At 40.8% G+C, this 19,648-nt stretch overlaps 1 protein-coding gene across 4 annotated transcripts; it reads left to right on the top strand.

Annotated features, from left to right (window-relative positions):
* Window positions 1-998: 998 nt before the first annotated feature.
* PVALB (parvalbumin) lies at window positions 999-12,934 on the top strand. 4 transcript variants are annotated; one of them, XM_010005754.1, is made up of 5 exons: window positions 999-1,056; window positions 4,704-4,771; window positions 6,773-6,905; window positions 7,304-7,413; window positions 12,713-12,934. In XM_010005754.1, exons 2-5 carry the CDS (start codon window positions 4,711-4,713, stop codon window positions 12,739-12,741), a joined length of 333 nt encoding a protein of 110 aa, XP_010004056.1. In that variant the 5' UTR covers window positions 999-1,056; window positions 4,704-4,710; the 3' UTR covers window positions 12,742-12,934. The 4 variants fall into 4 exon arrangements, with proteins under 4 accessions (XP_010004056.1, XP_010004058.1, XP_010004057.1 ...); XM_010005756.1 differs by lacking the exon at window positions 999-1,056 and adding an exon at window positions 4,339-4,413; XM_010005755.1 differs by lacking the exon at window positions 999-1,056 and adding an exon at window positions 4,355-4,602.
* Window positions 12,935-19,648: the final 6,714 nt, after the last annotated feature.

Below are 19,648 nucleotides of genomic sequence, written 5' to 3' on the forward strand. Positions count from 1 at the left end.
ACTTTTTTACTCATAAATATACTCCAGATAAATATGATTCATAGTCCTTTTGTAAAATGTTTCCCCTTGCCAGAAAAACATTACATATCAGGAAAAGTGTCCCCAGGTGGATTGCAAGACAGCAAATAGGTCTCAATGGCATTTTTATTGCTGTTATTAGTGCTTGACAGAGTAAAAATAGAGGTGTCTTCAAAGGTGTCTTTTCCTGGAATAAGTAACTCAGCATAAAGAGAATTTATATGCTGAAAAGATTACAGTCAATGTATCATGACTGTATATATAGTATCTGTTCATTCACAATGCACCACCTCTCCTAAGAAAGCTCAGGTTGTAAATTTTTTATACTTCTACAGAATCTTCCATAGAGATTTCAGTAAGTATGAGCAACCAGAATTAAACACTTGAGTGCTGTTACCTGCAGGAAAAATTATTTCTGCCTGCCTTCAGGGACAAGACGTAAAGCTGGATGTTGCAGCTTTATGTGCAGGAGGCATTTTAGGGCTGCTCTCTCTCGTTTCGGGTAGCATCTGGCCAGTGCTAAAGAGAGAAATGGACAAACTCCTGATCGTGTCCTCGCTCTCCTTCACTTAGATGAGGAGGTTGCATCTTCCTATTCCTGTCCTTCTGAGCAGAGTCCCATCTCTTGAACTGCACCTCCTGATTCATCGTGACAGATCTCCCTGACGCCCTCTCCTCCATCTGACTGAAGATGAAGCGCCTAGTTGCCCCCAGAGAGCTGATTCATACCGCCTGCCTTTCCCCTGAACAATGAAATTTCAAGCGGATCAGTAGTTTGCCGATGTAACAGGTTTTCACAGCCAGGCGAAGGTGAGTGCCAAGGATTATTAATAGTGTTCCTTGATTAGTTAAGGGGAAGATAAATGTGACACCGCCACCAAAATCCCTGAATACCTGATACCAGTGAGGAGTGGGTATCACCTGCCAAAAATAGAAAGCGCTAGAGAGAGTATATAAGTGGGGTTCCTACCCCGAGTTCCACCTCTTTTTGGTCACCACCCTATCTCTTCCCAAGCGTGCTTAGGAGAGATTCAAAAGGTAAGTAGCAAGAACATGTTCAAACTTCTACAGCAAAGTTGGATTCGCCAGCTGCCGGCAGGAGCCCAGGACCTTCGCCTGAAGGAAAGCAGATAAGGATATCTTCCATCACTTCCATCCCCCTTCCCACAAACAAAAACTCAGAGACAAAGAGGTGTAAATCTTCCAAATACAGAGGGATGGCTTCCCGCAGAGAAGACTCCAAACGATAATCAAGGGCCATTAAAAGGATTAAATAGGTGAACACATCGAGGGGGGAAGAGAAGAAAAGGAGGGGAGAAAGTAAGAAAATGGAAGTAACAAAACAGGGAAGGGGAGGGGAGAAAGTAAACGAGAACGCGAGCAAGGACTCAGCGAGCAGAATTTACTGAAATGCTCAGTCGTGAAGCAAAGGCAAAATCCCCTCCAAAACACGTCGCAGAAGTGAAATCTCTCTTTGTGCACAGACGATCATAAGCAATGGGTTAAGGTGATCTCCTTGGTGTGCTCACCAGGAAGATAAAAGAAATGCGTCACCGTTTTTGCAAAGAACTCCCGGGTTTTTGCTTCAGCTTCTGGCGCGGGGGCTTCTTGCTGTTCATTAAGTTCTCCCTGAACTGTTTGTTTTTGACAAGGGCGGACTGGTTTCTACTTAATTTACTTGATCTTTTACTTAGTAAGAATCTCACCGTTCTGGTGCTGCTGGAAGGGGGAGATGATCTATACTAAAGCTTCTTTGTAGACAACTTGGGAATCCACGGTGTGGATTTTGCAAATAGTTTGGGCAGGAAAATTGGCAAAATCTCAGAAATTTAAAAAAAAGAATAAATAAATGCGTCATTCATCTCGCAGGGATGATGAGAAAAAGGTGAAGGGTCGAGTGTGAAACTGTTAATTCGTGAAACGCCTTTTATATTAGAATAGCATGACAGTTTTGACGAAAGCTTGGTGGTTAAGAGCTTCTGGAGCTCTCCCAGCTGCTCTTAAAACGGATGCACTGCTGAGATTAGAGACGGGCCTCAACTGCTCCTCTAGGTTAGAGACCCAGCTGCCCGCTTTGCAAACCTGTTTGTCGCTGCTTTCTGGCCACGGCCGGTACCGCCTCTCGACTTCTGAGCAGGGGGCAGACGTTATTTACGCTATACAGACGCCTCCATGTGATCTGACGCCTCGTTTTTCTGGCACCTCTCACTTTTCGCCTTCACAGCATGATCAGGCAGCGGCGGCCCGACGGATCCGATGACGAAGGGAAGCTTCGCGCATCGTCAGGGATGCGAAGAGAGCTGCCGGGCTCCCGTCCTCCAGGAGACGGGCAGGGAATGCGCCTCAGCCGCTGGGGAGCTACACGCCTCTGGCTGGTTTGCTTGGCATGAGGCTAGTTAAACCTGGCCGGCGTCTGCCAGCACAGCAGGCAGCGGTGTGCATCGCCTCTGCCAGCTGCCGGCTTGAGTTCCCTCTGAGGGCAGCCCTCCAAATGTGCTCTGCCTTGTCAGCAGAGCGGGGTTCACACCGAAACACGAGTCACCAGCATCGTCACTGGCGGGTGGTCAGGAGCGTTCCCGTGTCTAGGGGCTTAGAAGGAGGCTCTGTGGCTCCAAGAACGAGGAAACCTCAGCGACCGGTGTGCAAAAGGTTTTTAAGAAAGGAAACGGTGGAGATAGGCCCAGCTCCTTCGCAGGCTGCACCGATGCGGAGCTTAGCAAAGCAGGGAAGCGGCCGCCCATGTCTCACCAGGCCGGAGGCGTCTGCGCAGGGACTGAGGGACTCCTCTGTTCCACCAGTTAGGGAAAAGTAAAGGGACGCCAATCCCGGAAGCTCGTGCATATTGATTTCTCTTGTAAATAGCTGTATATCGATGGGGCTACATTTAACATAAAACAGACCAACGATTGGGTTTTAACCGGTGCTACACGAGGCTTTTTCAATTCCGTTCTCCAAGCTGAACTCCGCTAAAGCAGGAGACCCGGGTAACCCCCGTGCCGTCTTTGCTGCACCCTTTCCCCTCCCAGCTCCGAAACAAGGGGAGGGGGGACAGCCGAGTAACTAACTGCCCATGCGGGAAGGTGCGTGGAGCCCTTCTGCGCGCTGCCGCTTATCTCGGCTCAGCATTCCAGCGCACAGCTCCTCTCTCCATGTAGATCAGGGAAGGATGTGTTCAACCTAGGGAGAGGGACTCGGCTCCCCCATCCGTCTCCTTGTCTGTCCTTGGAAAAAAAAACAAGCTTCTCTTGTATCTCAGGAAATACACGGAAATGGGGGAGGGGGAAGAAAGTTCCAACGACAGTACCTCCCACAGAGAAGACCCGGTGTTTAAAAAAGAAAAGGGAAAAAAAAAAGGAGGGGGACCCCAATGTCACCTCCTCCTCAATCCTGCGCTCAGTGCCCTGCTAATGACTCACCCGTTACAGCCGAACTTGGGCCGCGGAGAACAGGATGGGGGCTCCTACTTTCAAAGCGCCAAGGATTTACTGGCAGAGTGACCGGAGGTTTTTTTTTCAGCAGCCACCTCCTTTTTCAGGCCACTCTCCCGCGCTCACGTTCGGGACAAGGGTGCCATTGGGCCGGCGGGTTCGGGCTGTACCCCTGATGGCAGCGTGGGGACCTCGCTGCTGCCGCACTGTCCTCCCCCGTCATTCCTGAAGCAGGGATGCCAATGCTCCTGCAGAGATCTGCCCTACTACTGGGCCCTAACCTTGGCCATCTCAGCCTTATGGCTCCTGCCCAAATTCTGAGAGTGAGTTAGACTACTTGCCATATGGGCACAGTTTCCTGGATAAAAAAAAAAAAAAAAACCACAAAAAAACCCATCCAAACCTAAAACCTAGAAAACACCTTACAATTCTCAACTCCTTTTTTGACAATGTCGGGAAGTGCCCGGTCCCGTCTAAGAAGCCCATCACTGCTCAGGAGCTCCTCACGAGCATGTTGTCACCTCGCATCATCTCTTTTCGCCAGATCATATCGGGGAAGAGTCTGCAGCATATTGTGCATTACAAACGGGATCTGTAGGATTCGCAGGGATGTGATAATTAATTCAGCGAGGATGATGCTTAATATGGACTGGCCCGAAAGAAACAAGGTCTAAAAGCAATACGTGTGTGAAGGGGAGGGGGAAGGGGGAGATGTTTAAAGTGTTTGGACGGTAAGGCAAATGTTCGAAAGCTACATTCCATTTACTTCCCGACCTCAGGAGTAGCTTGAAGCTTGGCATATGCTGCAGTTTCTTACTCATCACCGAATATAACTGGTAAAGCTCGTCCCGACTTGCTAAAGGAAAAGGCTCTGCTCTGCACCACTAGCTCTTCCACCGCGCCCGAGAACTTGACCTTGGCACAACTTTCTCCAGCCGGTATCACGACAGATTCTGGCACTGCTCCAGTAAGGCTTAGGCTCCAACCTGCCAGGGAGCGACCCTCACCCCGGTCCCTGCAAAGGCATCCCCGTCCCCTCTCTTTAGCCGAGCCCCGGCGTCTGTGGGCTCCTCGGTGCGCTGCAAACTGGAGAGCGGCAGCCCACGGCGCTTCTCCAGGCAGAGCTATATAGCTGGCACGGCTCCAGCCTCTCCCGGTGTGCCATCCCCACACAGCACTGCAGCTTTGGTCATATGAGCAGAAATGATGAGAAAAGCACTTTTTAATCTTTTCGCACTTGCCTCCCTGTTCAAACAGTTGCAGGATGGCTATGACTGACGTGCTCAACGCTGAGGATATCAAGAAGGCTGTGGGAGCCTTTTCAGGTGAGTGCTGCTTGCTTGCCTTTTTTTTTTTTTTTTTGCTTTTTCTTCCTTTCGTCTCTTCAGCTTAGGACAGCAGTGCATTTATTTAAGCTCAAAGAAGGTTAGAGGATCCAGCTAGACAAAATACCAAATGAGGATGTGTTTTCAGAAGTGCAGTGAAAGCATGAGAGGTTTATCAAGTGCAGGGCTGCATTCTCAGCAAAGTTGTACTGCACATTACAGAGATGAAATACTGATTTTAAAGGAAGGCAAGCAGGAACTGCGGACAGACTGCTTCTACCGAGAGGATACTTTCAAAGGGAGCATAACCCTCGGCGAACCAGGGTGGATTGTATCTTGGTTTGGGATAGGGAAGTCAGCCGTGGATGCTCCCCACTCACTCCCGAAATTCGGTTTCAGGTATTACAGAACTGCTGATGCTCGTTTCAAGGAGATAAGAAACTGCTCTTTTCTTACTTCCTATGAGGAACCCCCGAGCGGGCTTTGCTTTTCGGGATGGAGCAGAAGGCAACAGTAGAGCAAGCGAGTGCACCGCTCGACTGCAGAAGCTTTCTGCAGGACGAATGGCTGCAGCGGTCGGTACTTCCTCTCAGACTCCTCCGGTGTCAGATACTCCCTACCCCTCTAATTCATCGCGACCCCCGAACTGACAGCAAACCCTTTTCCTGCCTACAAAGATTCAGGTAGTTAAGGCTGCTCTCAAAGAAACGCCAGAAATCGTGCTCCGGGATGCACACGCTTTATCTCTCCTCACCCCCCACCCGGCTGATGGCAACCCCGGGAGAGCAGCCTCTCTCTGTCCTGCTCTGTGCCATGACCTTCCCAAACAGATAGAAGCGCAAAACCCGCTGAGCCCGAATAAACTCAGCTGCCGGGGAGTGGAAGAGACCAACAAACCGCTTTGCTCAACCCAGCAGCTGTTTTTCTCATTAGCTTCCATTGTCCTAGGGCCATCTCTAAGTCCCGGAGCAGATGCAATTAGCAGCAACTAATGACAGATCTCAGTCACGCAGATCCCGAAAGACTGAGCCTCCTTAATTTTATGTAATAGGAAAAACTGCGGCGGGAATGAGAATGCACGAGGAAAAAAAAAAAAAAAAAAAAAAAAAAAAAAAAAAAAAAAAAAAAAAAAAAAAAAAAAAAAAAAAAAAAAAAAAAAAAAAAAAAAAAAAGTCCACAGCACGTTTTGGAGGTCACTGTATTGGATTTCTATCCCCACCACAGTCGTTAGGCTACGTGGGTGGGACAAGAGCAGGTGCTGTTAAAGGAGAGGAGAGGTGGAGCAGGTAAAATAATTCATCTCGGCTCCGATTTCAGGAGCTCCGGGTTGTTTTTTTTCCTTCCTGGCGATCGTGCCTTACAAGGTCTTGCAGGCAGGAGACGAACAGCACTCCCTTGCAGTGCTTCAGCTTACAAACCACGATTGCACACACAGTTAGAGGTAGAAATGCAACACTGGTTTCTAGGACGTCTTCAGGAAAAACGAAAGAGACCTGAAATAACCATGTGTTCCGAAACACTTTCCGCCAGTGCTCTGTGGTTGAGCTAGAGCAGGTTTTGGTTTGTTGGGTTTTTTCTAGGACTGGAAATGTCAGAAAGTAACAGTGATCTGCTATAGTCAGAGTGCCCTCTCAGATGACTGTTTTAGAGTAAAATTTAGGGGGGGGGGGAAATGGCTTAAAGCACTGAAAAGCAGATTAGACTTCAGCTCCCAACTCTATCACAGACTTCCATGTGACCTTGGGCAAATCTCTGTCCCTGTGTAGCTCAGCTCTTCATGTGCAAAATGGAGACTCTGCCACCCTACCCCTATGTTTATTTCATTAATTATCTGTGAAGCAGGGACGCTTGCAGTGCACACCTTCACCTTCTATGACAACTGGGCTCGACTGTGCCTCCCAGGGTAGGACTCACAGCAGTATGGAAGAAAACCATGGGTATTTGTTGGTTTATGTTTCAGTACTTTTTCTAAGTAGTTATCTGGCTTTTCATCTCCTATAGCGGCTGAATCTTTTAACTACAAGAAGTTTTTCGAGATGGTAGGACTGAAAAAGAAGAGCCCAGAAGATGTGAAGAAGGTTTTCCATATTCTTGATAAAGATCGAAGCGGCTTCATCGAAGAGGAAGAATTAAAGTAAGTACACATATGTCTTTTCTCACATCATCTTGCCTTAAGAGTCTGATTTCTTCTTTTCTTTTTTACAAGATTCTAGATAACAGATTACAATTCAATTTTTTGTGCTTGTGTCCAATTATCAGTTGTTTGCTGATTTTATCACCTAAAGTGTGTTGGAGGTAGCTAGCCATAGATTTCATTCCAGGACCCTGACACACATGAATGATCAATACCTTAAACAGTTCTCAAGACAAACACAGCTTCAGAGTGGAGCACTCCTCCTGAATGTTAAAGGTCAGCAACAGAGAAGATAGAACCCTGGACTCCAAGTCCTGTATCAAAACAGTGATACAATTAAATACAAAGTGAAACTGTTCTGAAAATAACCTCCCTTTTTTTCCACTTCTCCTCCTTAGGTTTGTACTGAAGGGCTTTACCCCGGAGGGAAGAGACCTATCAGACAAAGAAACGAAGGCTCTTCTGGCTGCTGGAGATAAGGATGGTGATGGTAAAATTGGCGCTGACGGTATGTGATTAGAGAAGTAAATTCTGACAGTAACAATAGAATATTTCTCATACATACAAGAGCTGAGGAAATCTAGGGATCATTGCGGGCTGTGACCTTCTCAAGGGCACAATTTGGACTTAATGAAATACCAAATCCTGCTACATTTGCCGTACCTTGCTTGCAGGCTTTAGGGGAAAGAGGGGCCGAGTTCCGACACTAGGGGGGGCAAGAACTTTCAGTAACCGAGTTAAGGCACAACACAGCACAGGACCAAACATCTACCGACCCAACTTAATTAGTTTAATTTTTTGTTGATACCAGGGGAGTGAGGATTAGGACGCCGATAGTTCAAGGACAGTGCTTGACTATAAAAATTAGAATTAGTACCAGCATTTCTGCTTGATGATCAGTAAATAGGGATGTAATGCATGACTTAGCAAAGCAATGCTCTTAAAATCCAAAGTACAGCCAGTCTCCTATGGAATTTCTAATACAATAAGTGTCTAGGTTTTGCCCATGTTTATGTAGGTCTTCACAGCTAAGAAAGTTTGTCACTTTCTTTTTACTAAATATGAACTACAAGGAAAGAACAACTTTCCCTCAAATGGCATTGCTTAAAAAAAACAACTGCTTTTCCTATTCCCTTTTGTGATGAATCAAATGAGCCCACAGGCAAAAATTTTCCTTTTTCCTCTTTCTTCTATATGCCTGAGACACACTGGAACAGACACAAAGAGATGCATTTCTGAATTAAATCCTTCCTCATTGGCAGAAATAGTAGCAGAGGTTTGTGGTCAGACTACCAAATCACCTAGAGAGCAGGCAACTGCTAAGTTTCCACCCTGTTGACAAGCCGTATGATAACGTGAACTCTCTAAAAAACCCACGATTTGCAAAAAAAATTGTGTTATCTCAAAAAAACCCCACCAAAACCCCCCAAAAAACAGAAAAGCAAGCAATTAAAAAGAGGAAAAGCAAAATACTGTTAATTAACCGTATTACAGTATAACAGTATAACAGCTTCTCCTATGTAGAAGCTGAAAAAATTACACAAAATCACTCACTGACATATTAGTCAGGTGATATATTGGCTACACTGCCTGTTCATATAGCACACTGGCATATCAGTGACTATGACTGTGCTTCTAGACTAAAACCTCTTGATTTCTCAGATCATTATTATATTACAGTTGCAGAGGAGCAATTGTGAATTATCATGGGAAAATTCCTGCTAAATTTTAGCAGGACTACTGAACCCATGAAGTGTGTCATTACTGGAAATTTCACATGGTATATTATATGCGTCCTCCTTATTTCCATTAAAACTAGCGGCAGTGGTACTAAAATCAGTGGGCAAAAGTTTCAGAAGAAAACTTGGTTCAGGTAAGTAAACCTGCAGCTAACTAATCCACAAACCTCAGATACATTTTCAGTTATTCCCAGAAGGCTACAAAACAAAAGCAGTATCAATTGGAATAAAATACCTGTATTACGGAATGAGTTTTTCTTATACGAGAAAATACAGCGTAACTTTTCTATTTAAGATTGACGGTAACATTTTTTAAAGTTGAAACAATGCCTGAAAGCCAGTACATTGTAACAAAGCAACGTGAAACACCTCTTCTCATACTTCTTCTGCAACGTTTACCCTTCCTTAACTTTGAACTGGAAATACCCTGAATTTATACCTGATACTGAGAAGAGATTGAAGGACTTGTTCCTTTGCTTCCTCTGGCCATATTCCTACTATACAACATTATCAGTTTATCTTACATTTCTTAAAATTCACTCCAACAGCAAACTGTTACACCAGAAAGGCTTGAAATACATGCAAAGTTAACAGCTGGGACTGTGACCAAAGGATGAGTACGACAGATACTTCCCAGCTTTTCCTTTGGTTCATATGTCTAATTCCAGATTATTACTGCCTATGTAAATAAAATGCATAGTCAAGAATGTACATCACATTCATATTCAGTATTGCAATGCTGTATGTCTGTTGCAAGCTTCACTTTTGCCCCTTGTTTCAAACATAAGCTTTGCACATCACTAAACTATTACAAACACACAGGTTTTCACAGGGGGTTAATGTGAATTCACAGCAGTTGCAAGAACTGATCTTCATAGATTTTTAACACCACAGAGATATCTTTCACAAATGTATCATCACAAATATTAATTCCAACCTAATCAGACTCCTTCTAGTTAAAGGCATCCAATCACAAATTTTCCCTTAGGTCTCCTCCTTTAAACTTTCTATCATTCCTGCAAGACTGTTCAGCTCAGAAATAGTTCCACCAGCTTACCTTTTATGCAATCTAGATTTGTAATTTATGGCTGATCTGCCAGTTTCAAACAGTTGAAAACCTGCAGCCTCTTCATGCAAGAAACAATCATCTGTGTGATGTTGACCCCCCCTCCATCTTCCACTGTTGTGAGCAGAAGATGATGAATTGGAAAAAAATGGCAGACCAAGGCCAGGTTACCTAATAAAAGTACAAACACTAGCTTCCAGATTGGATTGGAAAGTGATGCTGAAGCAGCTGTCAGCTTCAGGATAACATTTATATGAAAGAGGAGAAAAGAAAATTAAGCTTTCTGCTCACAATGTTTTCTAAATCTGTTTGGTGTATTAGCACTGGACAATCACATCACGCCTTTCAGTTTCTTGATATTAGTAGACTCAAGAAAGTACATAGAGTATTTAAAGATCATGCACTGTAGACAGAACAAATGCAATTTTTTATCCCAGTAACTAGAAGTATTTTCCTTTACACAAATCAACTTCTGCAGATATTTTAAAATATGTCAGTTATTTTCTTTAAATATTGTAAAAGTGAGACATCAAGCTTTCAAAATTACAAATTATAAATTATGGTCTTGCACCAACAAAATTCAAGAAAAAAAAAAATCCTTTGAAAGTATTTATTACTTTACCCCTCTTCGTGCTCTTGTATCTTCTAATACAAATTAATCATTACTTATGAAGTTTCCTAAACAGATTTGCTATTGTAAGAACAATGAAAAAAACAACCACAATCTGATGAGAGAAATAATGAGCCTGTTAACATGCCCTCTGTAATTAAATCTGTCATTCCAATAAATACTACAGGGTATGTATTAGGTTGGTATAAACTACTAAACTATACTGAACACAGGGAAACAAACCTCTCCTTTTAAATCAGAGCTTTGACACAAGATAGCTAGTAAATTATTTTACGTATCAAAATAGTCCAAATCCTTGTAATTTAAAACTATTATTTGTTCAAATAAAGATATAACTTTGCTTGAAAGGGGAACTACAATTGGGAAAGAGGATGTAGTCAATCACTAGGATTCTCTCACTAACAGGCCAGTCAGAAGCAATAAACATTCACAAGAATGACCAACAGGCAGGGGCTAATATACAGTGCCTTATCTCAGACATTTTGCATATATGAATACACTTTGTAACAATGCCTCCACAAGCCACCTGTGGTTGGGCTAATCTTCACAGTAAAATAAGTAGTGAACCAGTTTACAAGATTATCCAACTGGAACATCTCTGAAATATTTAAAGTACATTGAAAATCTGGTAATAAAGCATATAACAGTTATTCATGAAGGAGTATTTTATGGTTTCCCGGCTATCAAAGTATCCATGAAATATATTGCCATTAAGTGATAATATCACTATCATAATGTATTGTAGAAAATATTTGGCTGCAAGTCTGAATAACCTTTTCCAAATATATTGCCTAGATAAAAAATATTACAAAAAGGATTTAACTGTAGCAAGTATGACAACTTGTTCTAATAAAATATGCATAGCAAGTTTTCCCTTTTGGAAAGGTTTCCTCCATTGCAGTTCACGTTTCTCTCTGCAGGATTTATTTACACAGTGATTTAATAATCACACCAGTTTTTGGTTTTTGCCCAGAATAGTCTTGGGTTTCTATCACAAGATACTTTATGTCATCTTTTAAATTCAGTTTGCAACACTTACGATCTATGTACCCACTGCGTACTGGATTTGTACACGTTTCATGTTAAGTAATCTGCATCACTAATCCTAATTTGGATTTACATCTTTCAAAATGATGGATAAATTTGGACTTAATTTAAACCCTCTGCCACTTTCATTTCTCAGTCTGGTTTGTCAAGTGTTTGGCAACCTGTTTTTTTGGACACATCATCAAATGTGCTATTTGTTTGCACACACTGGTCAGTAAAGATCTCACTTGTTTAGAGTTTAGCATTTTTAAGCTAAACATTAGAATGTTCTTTTAAATGTCTAATTTTAATTCTCTATCTTTTTTTTAGTTGCAAGACATTGCTCTTCTTTAAGTCAACTTCAACAATTTTCTCTTGAGCCTTTACAGATGACTGCTTCCCCTCTTTGTCATTTCCCTCTCAGCTGATTAAGTTAAACCCATAAACCACTCTCTCTGTATACCCACTAATCCCTTTATCATCTTTGTTGCCTTTCTTGGGATTCCCTCCAGCCTGTCGTTTTTAACGCTCCGAGGCACACACACAACTGTGCAAGGTATTCTCAAGTGTAACTGTTCCAAGGTTAGATGGAGCTAGGAATTATAATCTCCTTGGGTAATAATACAGTATTCAGAGTGCAGTATGCCAGGCAGCCATTCACCAGGATACTAATGTGCCTTTTCATTCCTGTATCATCCTCATCATATATACCCAAGCATAAAATAACCCCAAACTGCACACAGATACATTTATGTAAATATTATGGATACAACACTAATAAAAGCCACAGGGTAAAATCCTGGCCCTCTGAAATCACACATTTTTATTGTTACCATCAATGTTGTCAAGATTGCTTCATAGACTGGTGGCAGGCTTCTGCTTTTATAATCTGACATTTTCCCATTACAAAATTGAGTTTAAATGTAATACATTTATAATATAGGGACTTGAATACTCTGAAAGACTCATTAATGAGTCTATTTGCCAAACTCTGATATAAAGGAAATGTATCTCTCCACAAAACTAAATTTCTATTTCTTGCCTTCAACCCACTGAGATTTACAAAGGAATAACAGAGAACTAATCAAGTCCTTCAGATGAATAGTGGTGGACAGTCTTGACAGACTGGCATGTATAGCATTTCTCCCTTTCCCTCAAAAAAATCTTTCATTTCACTGTAAGATTTCCCAAGTCATACTTTACCTTTAATTAACTTGAATTTCTTTGTTCTTCCGTTATTGTGATGTTTCTGCTACACCAGAGACTCTGTAATCATTGTAATATGCTTCCTCTTTCTTTACATTTTCTTTTTTTAACATCTAAAAAATATTTTTCCCTTCTCCAGAATTTGCAACTATGGTGGCTGAATCATAAAGGCTTTGACCAATGCAAACCCTTCATCCATCCTTCACTGCCCAATTCCAACCACCTCCTGCTGACTGCTTTGGCTCCTGTTCTATTTATTTATGTTATTTTATACTCCAGCTCTGTTCTCTGCAATCCTGCAACTCTGTAATTGTGCTGAAAGACACTGTTAAAATAATAAAGGTCACATCAATCTGGGCTTTATTCTCTATCACTACAACTTCTTTCTTATTTCATGTAGGCTTGGCACACACTGAGAGGAAAGTTTACTCTTTTTTGCTGAGATCACTGCTGCTTTATCTCTAACTTGGGTAAAATGGGAAGAAATTTTAAAAATTATTTGGGATAAAATTAGCATATAATGAGTCATTCAGCTCCAGTTCTGAACTGTGGAAAAACTGACTGCATTATTTTTATGCCATCCCTGCTAAATGGATGCATACTCAGAGCCTGGAAAATCTCTAGTGATGACAATTACCCAACTTCATTTGGCAGTTTGCTTTTTCGACTTAATCAGTATTATAACTGAAAAGTATTTCCTAATATTTAACCTACATCCCCTGATGCATTTTGGTGATCGATAAACTGATCCTTGTCTGTATCATTCACTAAATTTGCCTGGTGCAGGGGGATTTTTGTATAAAAGCTTTGGCAGGAATATCAGTAGGTGCCAATCATGCATGGAGATAACTTCATAATCTATTAAATAACAGTCACTTCTGAAGCACAGAATATGTTTACTAGGAATGTTACACAACAGCCTAGGGCAGGAAGAACAGAATACTCAGAAGAAGCAACAGTACGAATTTCAGGAAAGGGAACACTAAGAGTCAGGCATAATGCTACTGTTGACACTCCCACTATTAAAATAGCATAAAAAACCCCCGCCAAACCTCAAAAAACGTTTATTCTAAAACTTTACCAGATAAGCTAATATCTTTCTTTGTGTTACATATAGGAATCTAGGACGCAAGCTAAGGAAATGACTAGCCAACACTAAGTCTATGACAGAGACAAGAACTAAACAATTGTTTCCCAATTCCTGTTCAGTAATTTCAACAGCAAGATAATTCTTTATACATTTATTTCTTTTTAATGCCAAGATTAAAGAGGGGAGTAATCACTTTTAGGCACCGTCTTTCCCACATCTTGACAGAACATTGATTACTACTGCAATAAAATGGAAGGATATTTGCCATTTCTGGATTCCAAACTACTTGCTGCAGCAATCACACCTTATTCAGATTTATTATCGCTACTTCAGTATAAACAAAAAGATAAGGCTGAAACCCTGTCACCATCATATTGTACAGAATACCAATCTCTGCCATACTCTCTTATCCAATGCTACTGGGGAAGCCAATAAACACTCCCTGAAGCAGTTCTAGATTTCCACTCTGTAGTAACATGCAAGGAAGACTTTTTGCTGAAGCTGCTATGCGTTCAAAAGAAATCCTTTGGTTTTGCACAATGTATATATGGATCTGAAGAATGCATTGATTTTTAAGTATTCTAAATAAAGCAAATGAAAACGGATTGCAATGAAGCAAGACAGTTTATTGACTTCTTTTTCTCGGCAGCTGCTGACCTCAAGTGGCAATAAAGCGTAGTTACAAGAGTATACGGGACTACAGAAAAAACATTAGCAAGCCAGCTATTACATCAGTAATAAAGACCCATCGAGTCAGAGAATCACCAGAAAAAGAGACTACATAAACAAAGCCCTTTATAGTAGCTTTCTGCTCTTTGAACCTGCAAGGACTTATATTATAATGCTTCACTGGATGGCATGAAACCTGAAATTTTATCCAGGGCTTTACCACAAAAATAGCACAATAAAACAAGTAACAAATAAACACAGCCATTTGTGAGTCTAAAATAGTACGTTATGTGAAATGAAGTAAGTTACCACAACATTAATGGGGGCATTTTGCTGGTATAAAAATCTGAATACCCCAACAATTCCTCTATTGGTCCTTCTTCATACTATTCTCTCCGTCACTCCTGAACAAGAATACTGAGTGACTAATTTGGCCTGAATTTTTTCAGCTATCTCCTTTCAAACTGAAAAGGTTACTATATGGATACCACTTACAATGGGTATAGAGATGTCTAAAACACCACCTTTACTTTTCATAATGACAGTACCTGATATTCTAAACATGCATTTGGTAAGTTTATTCAAACATGTGACTGATACATTCAGAACCTGTGTAATCAGAATTAGCATAACATCACTTTTTTTTCCTAATTGTATTTTAAATTCAAAGTTCATATTTCAGTATTTCATGCTTCTGTCACTGAGGCAAAAAATAAAAATTCAAACGTGTAATACAAGTAAATCTCTATCCAAACCTTAAATTACTGTTTTATCAATTATCATCAAACTATTGCTTTTTTTTCACTGCTGGCTCCAATGTTTATCTTAGATTCTTACTATTCTCACCTAATTTTTTTCCAAACATTCCCCAAGCTTGAATTGTTCCATTTCCAATCAATAAAAAAATCTCAGACTTTTCCAGTTAGGTGGAAGTTAATTATTCATGGTTCAAAATGAGGCAGATAAGTGCAAAATTTTAAATCACAATAAAACATACATGAAAATTTCACAAAAACCATATATAAAATTATTAGTTTTCATATCACTTGTTTTCATGTCTTTAAGACTGTCATAGAAATTACTGTAAAGACTGAAGAAAGCAGATTTTACTACAGATTTAATCAGGCTTTCAGCACAGTGTGGATCAGGGTACACTTGACAAATAAAATAAAACCACATTACCTTGCAATGTATTGTTTCATGCAGAAAGATGTTTTAATTTTCACATGCATAAGCAAAGAAGCAAAATTAAATTTATCCAAGGAACATTTACCTTAAATTTCTTAATAAGCATCTTTCATCTTCTTTGTCCTGAACAGCAAGTGGTCCCTAATTCCCTCCCATGTTGTAATACATTAGAAATTACCAAAAAAAACCCCACAACTCCAGCCATCATGCTGAAGACAAAATTTTAAATACTCAGTACATATCTTTTCCTTAGATTCATAGCCAACGGTTTGTAATGAGACATAACTGGATGACTTAAGATATGTAAATTATGTTTACACATACAAAAAAAAGACACTAGTTTTATATTGCCAGGAAAAAAATACAGCTCTCTCTCATCTACAACTCAAAAGAAGTGCCAAATCCTCCACTCACAGACCAACCATAATTTCCTGACAAATGACATTAGCATTTAATAAAAAAGGTTGTACGAACAGACACCAACTCTTAATATTTCTCAGATCACCAGTTTGGTATTTCCAAACTCTTAACCAACAAATGAGTAACTATTTATGCGTTAAGGGTCCAGCTCTTAATGCAGTTTCATGGATCAGCAATTTCCACATGTCTTATATTGGGAATCAATGGACTGGAGGCCAAAACACCTGTTCACTTTGCAGAAGCTGAGTTAAGATTTACATTTACAGTCTAACCACCAGTCCTGAGCTCAACACTACCTAACGTCCTATGATTACTTCCACTCTTTGTTCACTTCATCAAAGCAAAACTTACTTGTGTGCTTCTTTTGCCTTTCTAACTGTGTATTTTGGAGGGAAAGTAAGGACACTTTTTCTAAATACTTTCTACATTATAAATACTTTCAAAGAATGCAAGTGCAGTTCATGTTCTCCTTTCCACACACTTTTATGAAAGCCTTTCTTCTACATAGGATCTAAGCATTAACAATATCTGTCCAAAATAGAGTTAATATTGTCATGGAATTAAAAATCGTAGCAATGCACAATATTTGCAACACATTCTGCCTCAACAAAACAACTTTAAAGATTATGAATTTATACAAGATTCCTTGAAGATACAAATTAACCCACAACATTTTTATTAATGAACATAAATTACACAAAAACTTAATTTGACTAAAAATCTCCGATTGAGATTTAACTGGTCAGCAGATAGAGAGAACACACACCCTTTTATTAATAAATCAATTGTAAATAAAAGAAATTATAAGGCATGGATTAACACACCAAAATTTAGCTGGGGTTAAAGAATGTGCTGACATTCTTTTCCTAACATCCAGGAACCACAAATAATACAGATACAAGAGCACAGGCTTTGGCACATGTCAGCAATTAAAATACCTCCTCTAGGTCCTGGACTCTGTTGTTGCCAACATGTGTTTGAACCTGAGCTGCTGCACCTTCATTCTGAGAGAGTAATCTGGCAGGTTCTGTTTTCCAGAGACACCCTTTAGAAGTTCCAACACTCTACAGCCCCAACATTTAAGAAAACCTTTCTAGTAAATGAGAAAGCAAAGCCAAATATGTCTAAAGGGGGTTAGTTGTGTGCATGAGTGATCAACTGTCAAAACTTTTCCCAGATTATGGGATGTCCCAATGTAGGAAAAGTAATTCACAATGAAGGGCATTTCTGGTTAGGGCTCTTCTGGTTAATCAAGTTACAAAGGTTAACGAAGGTTGATATACCTTTAAAAACCTAAGTTAATATAAATATAAATACTAGAGTCCATTCTCCAGTTTCCAGAAAGATACGAGGGATGGCAGGAGCTACAAAAATAAATGGATCAGAAGATCCATATAAAAATACTGGAAAGCACTTAATAAGCCTATGGAACATGCAGCTAGAAAAGACGTTTTTTTAATAAAGTCATCCAGTCTTCTACCTAGGAAAATCAAAGTGAAAGGATCTTGTCAGTGCCTAAATCAGAATGTCCAACACCTATTGCAACAACAGTTTTTAGTCTAGAAGATGCTCGTCTGAGCAAATAATGGTTTATGTACAAAAATACAGTTGGCTTCACTGGTGTTGCAATGGCACAAGATTAGCATTACAAATGGATACTTCAGCCTTCAGCTAGTTAAGGATGCAGTAACTCTGCTAATTCAAGCTTTGCTACTAGAGCTTCTAAGCAGGTTCCAAGAGGCACAGGATCAGAGGTCAAATGCTTAATCATTGATTACTGAAGGAAAAGTTCATGGGTTGCTGAAAAGCCAAATAGTTCAGAGATATGCACACCAGAAGGCTGTGCTGCCATTCAGTGAGACCTGGACAGGCTGGAGAGCTGGGCCGGGAGCAACTTGATGAAATTCAACAAGGGAAAGTGTAGAGTCTCACATCTGGGGAAGAACAAGCCCATGTACCAGTACAGGTTGGGGGCTGACCTGCTGGAGGGCAGTGTAGGAGAAAGAGATCTGGGGGTCCTGGTGGACAGGAGGATGACCATGAGCCAGCAATGTGCCCTTATAGCCAAGAAGGCCAGTGGTATCCTGGGGTGTATTAGAAAGGGTGTGGCTAGTAGGTCAAGGGAGGCTCTCCTCCCCCTCTATTCTGCCTTGGTGAGGTCACATCTGGAATATTGTGTCCAGTTCTGGGCCTCTCAGTTCAAGAAGGACAGGGAACTGCTTGAAAGAGTCCAGTGCAGAGTCACAAAGATGATTAAGGGAGTGGAACACCTCCCTGATGAGGAAAGGCTGAGGGAACTGGGCCTCTAGCTTGGAAAAGAGGAGACTGAGGGGTGACCTCATCAATGTTTACAAATATGTTAAGGGGCAGTGTCAGGATAATGGAGCCAAGATTTTTTCAGTGACCTCCAGTGATGGGACAAGGGGCAATGGGTGCAAACTGCAGCATAGGAGGTTCCATGTAAATATCAGAAAAAATGTCTTTACTGTGAGAGTGACAGAGCACTGGAACAGGCTGCCCAGGGAGGTTGTGGAGTCTCCTTCTCTGGAGACATTAAAAGCCCACCTGGACACATTCCTGTGTGATGTGCTCTAGGTGACCCTGCTCTGGCAGGGGCATTGGACTGGATGATCTTTTTAGGTCCCTTCCAACCCCTAAGACTCTGTGATTCTGTGATTTTCATGTTTTGGAAATGTTGCATGGAAGGATTAAAAAAATTCTAATAATTTCACTGTTAACAAACTCCACTTCCTGTATTTTCATAATACAGTGCAGTTTCACAAAATGCATAATATATAGTAAAAATATAGAGGTAATAGCAAATTATCAAGCACTTATTACTGCTTTAATATAAAGAGGAATAAGAATTATGTGGCTGTGCTAATTTTATGCTGCCTCCTGCAGATGAATGAGGATTTTCTGTCCTAAAAAATTTGCATTCCCCCCCCTTAAAGTAATTTTCAATTTTGCTGGATACAGCATAATTGCATCTACTCCTTCAGCTGCAATGGGTTGTTGAAACTGAGCTATTGCCCAGCACCTGCTCTCAGTCAGACAGCTGAAATCAGAGGCTAGGGGAAAAAAAATAAAGATTTTAAGTCATTGTAATGCAAGTCTCCTTTTAGCTTTGCTGCAGTGTTCAATTATGTTCTGTACCCATCTCCATTACCAGAGTCAGTGTTTTTCTGTTCCTCTCTGCATGTATTAACTTTCTTGTTCACACGTGATAGTCTTCTTAGCAAAGAAGAGAGTCTTAAGAGACATTTACCCATAGATTTAATGAGTCTACATATTTTTTGGCCTGTTGAGGATCCTAGTGTTCAAATGTATCTTCATTTTGAATGTTCCAAAGGAAGATAACTGATAAAATAGAACTTACATTATCTCTCACTGAAGGCCTGATAGGTCAAAATTAACCTGAAATTTCTTCTAGTCTATTGAATACAAAACACAGAACACAAATAATGAAGGGCTCCCATGTAATTTATTTTTTTTTCCTGGGTGTATCCTATTTTCACAAGCTTAGGATCATTCTTGTTCAGAATTTTTATAAGTTCACTGTGTAGCCCAGATGTTCGAGACTTCATCAGAAGTGGGAACAAAAGCCCTACATCTGTAAGAAGAAAGCCACAAAGACTCTGACCACCAAAGCTCAGCAGCAAATGGTAAAGAATAACTGGTGTGAACAGCTGCTGGGAAAGCAGGAAT

Source organism: Chaetura pelagica, unplaced genomic scaffold (assembly GCF_000747805.2).
Source record: "Chaetura pelagica isolate M959 unplaced genomic scaffold, ChaPel_1.0 scaffold79, whole genome shotgun sequence".
NCBI lineage: Eukaryota > Metazoa > Chordata > Aves > Apodiformes > Apodidae > Chaetura > Chaetura pelagica.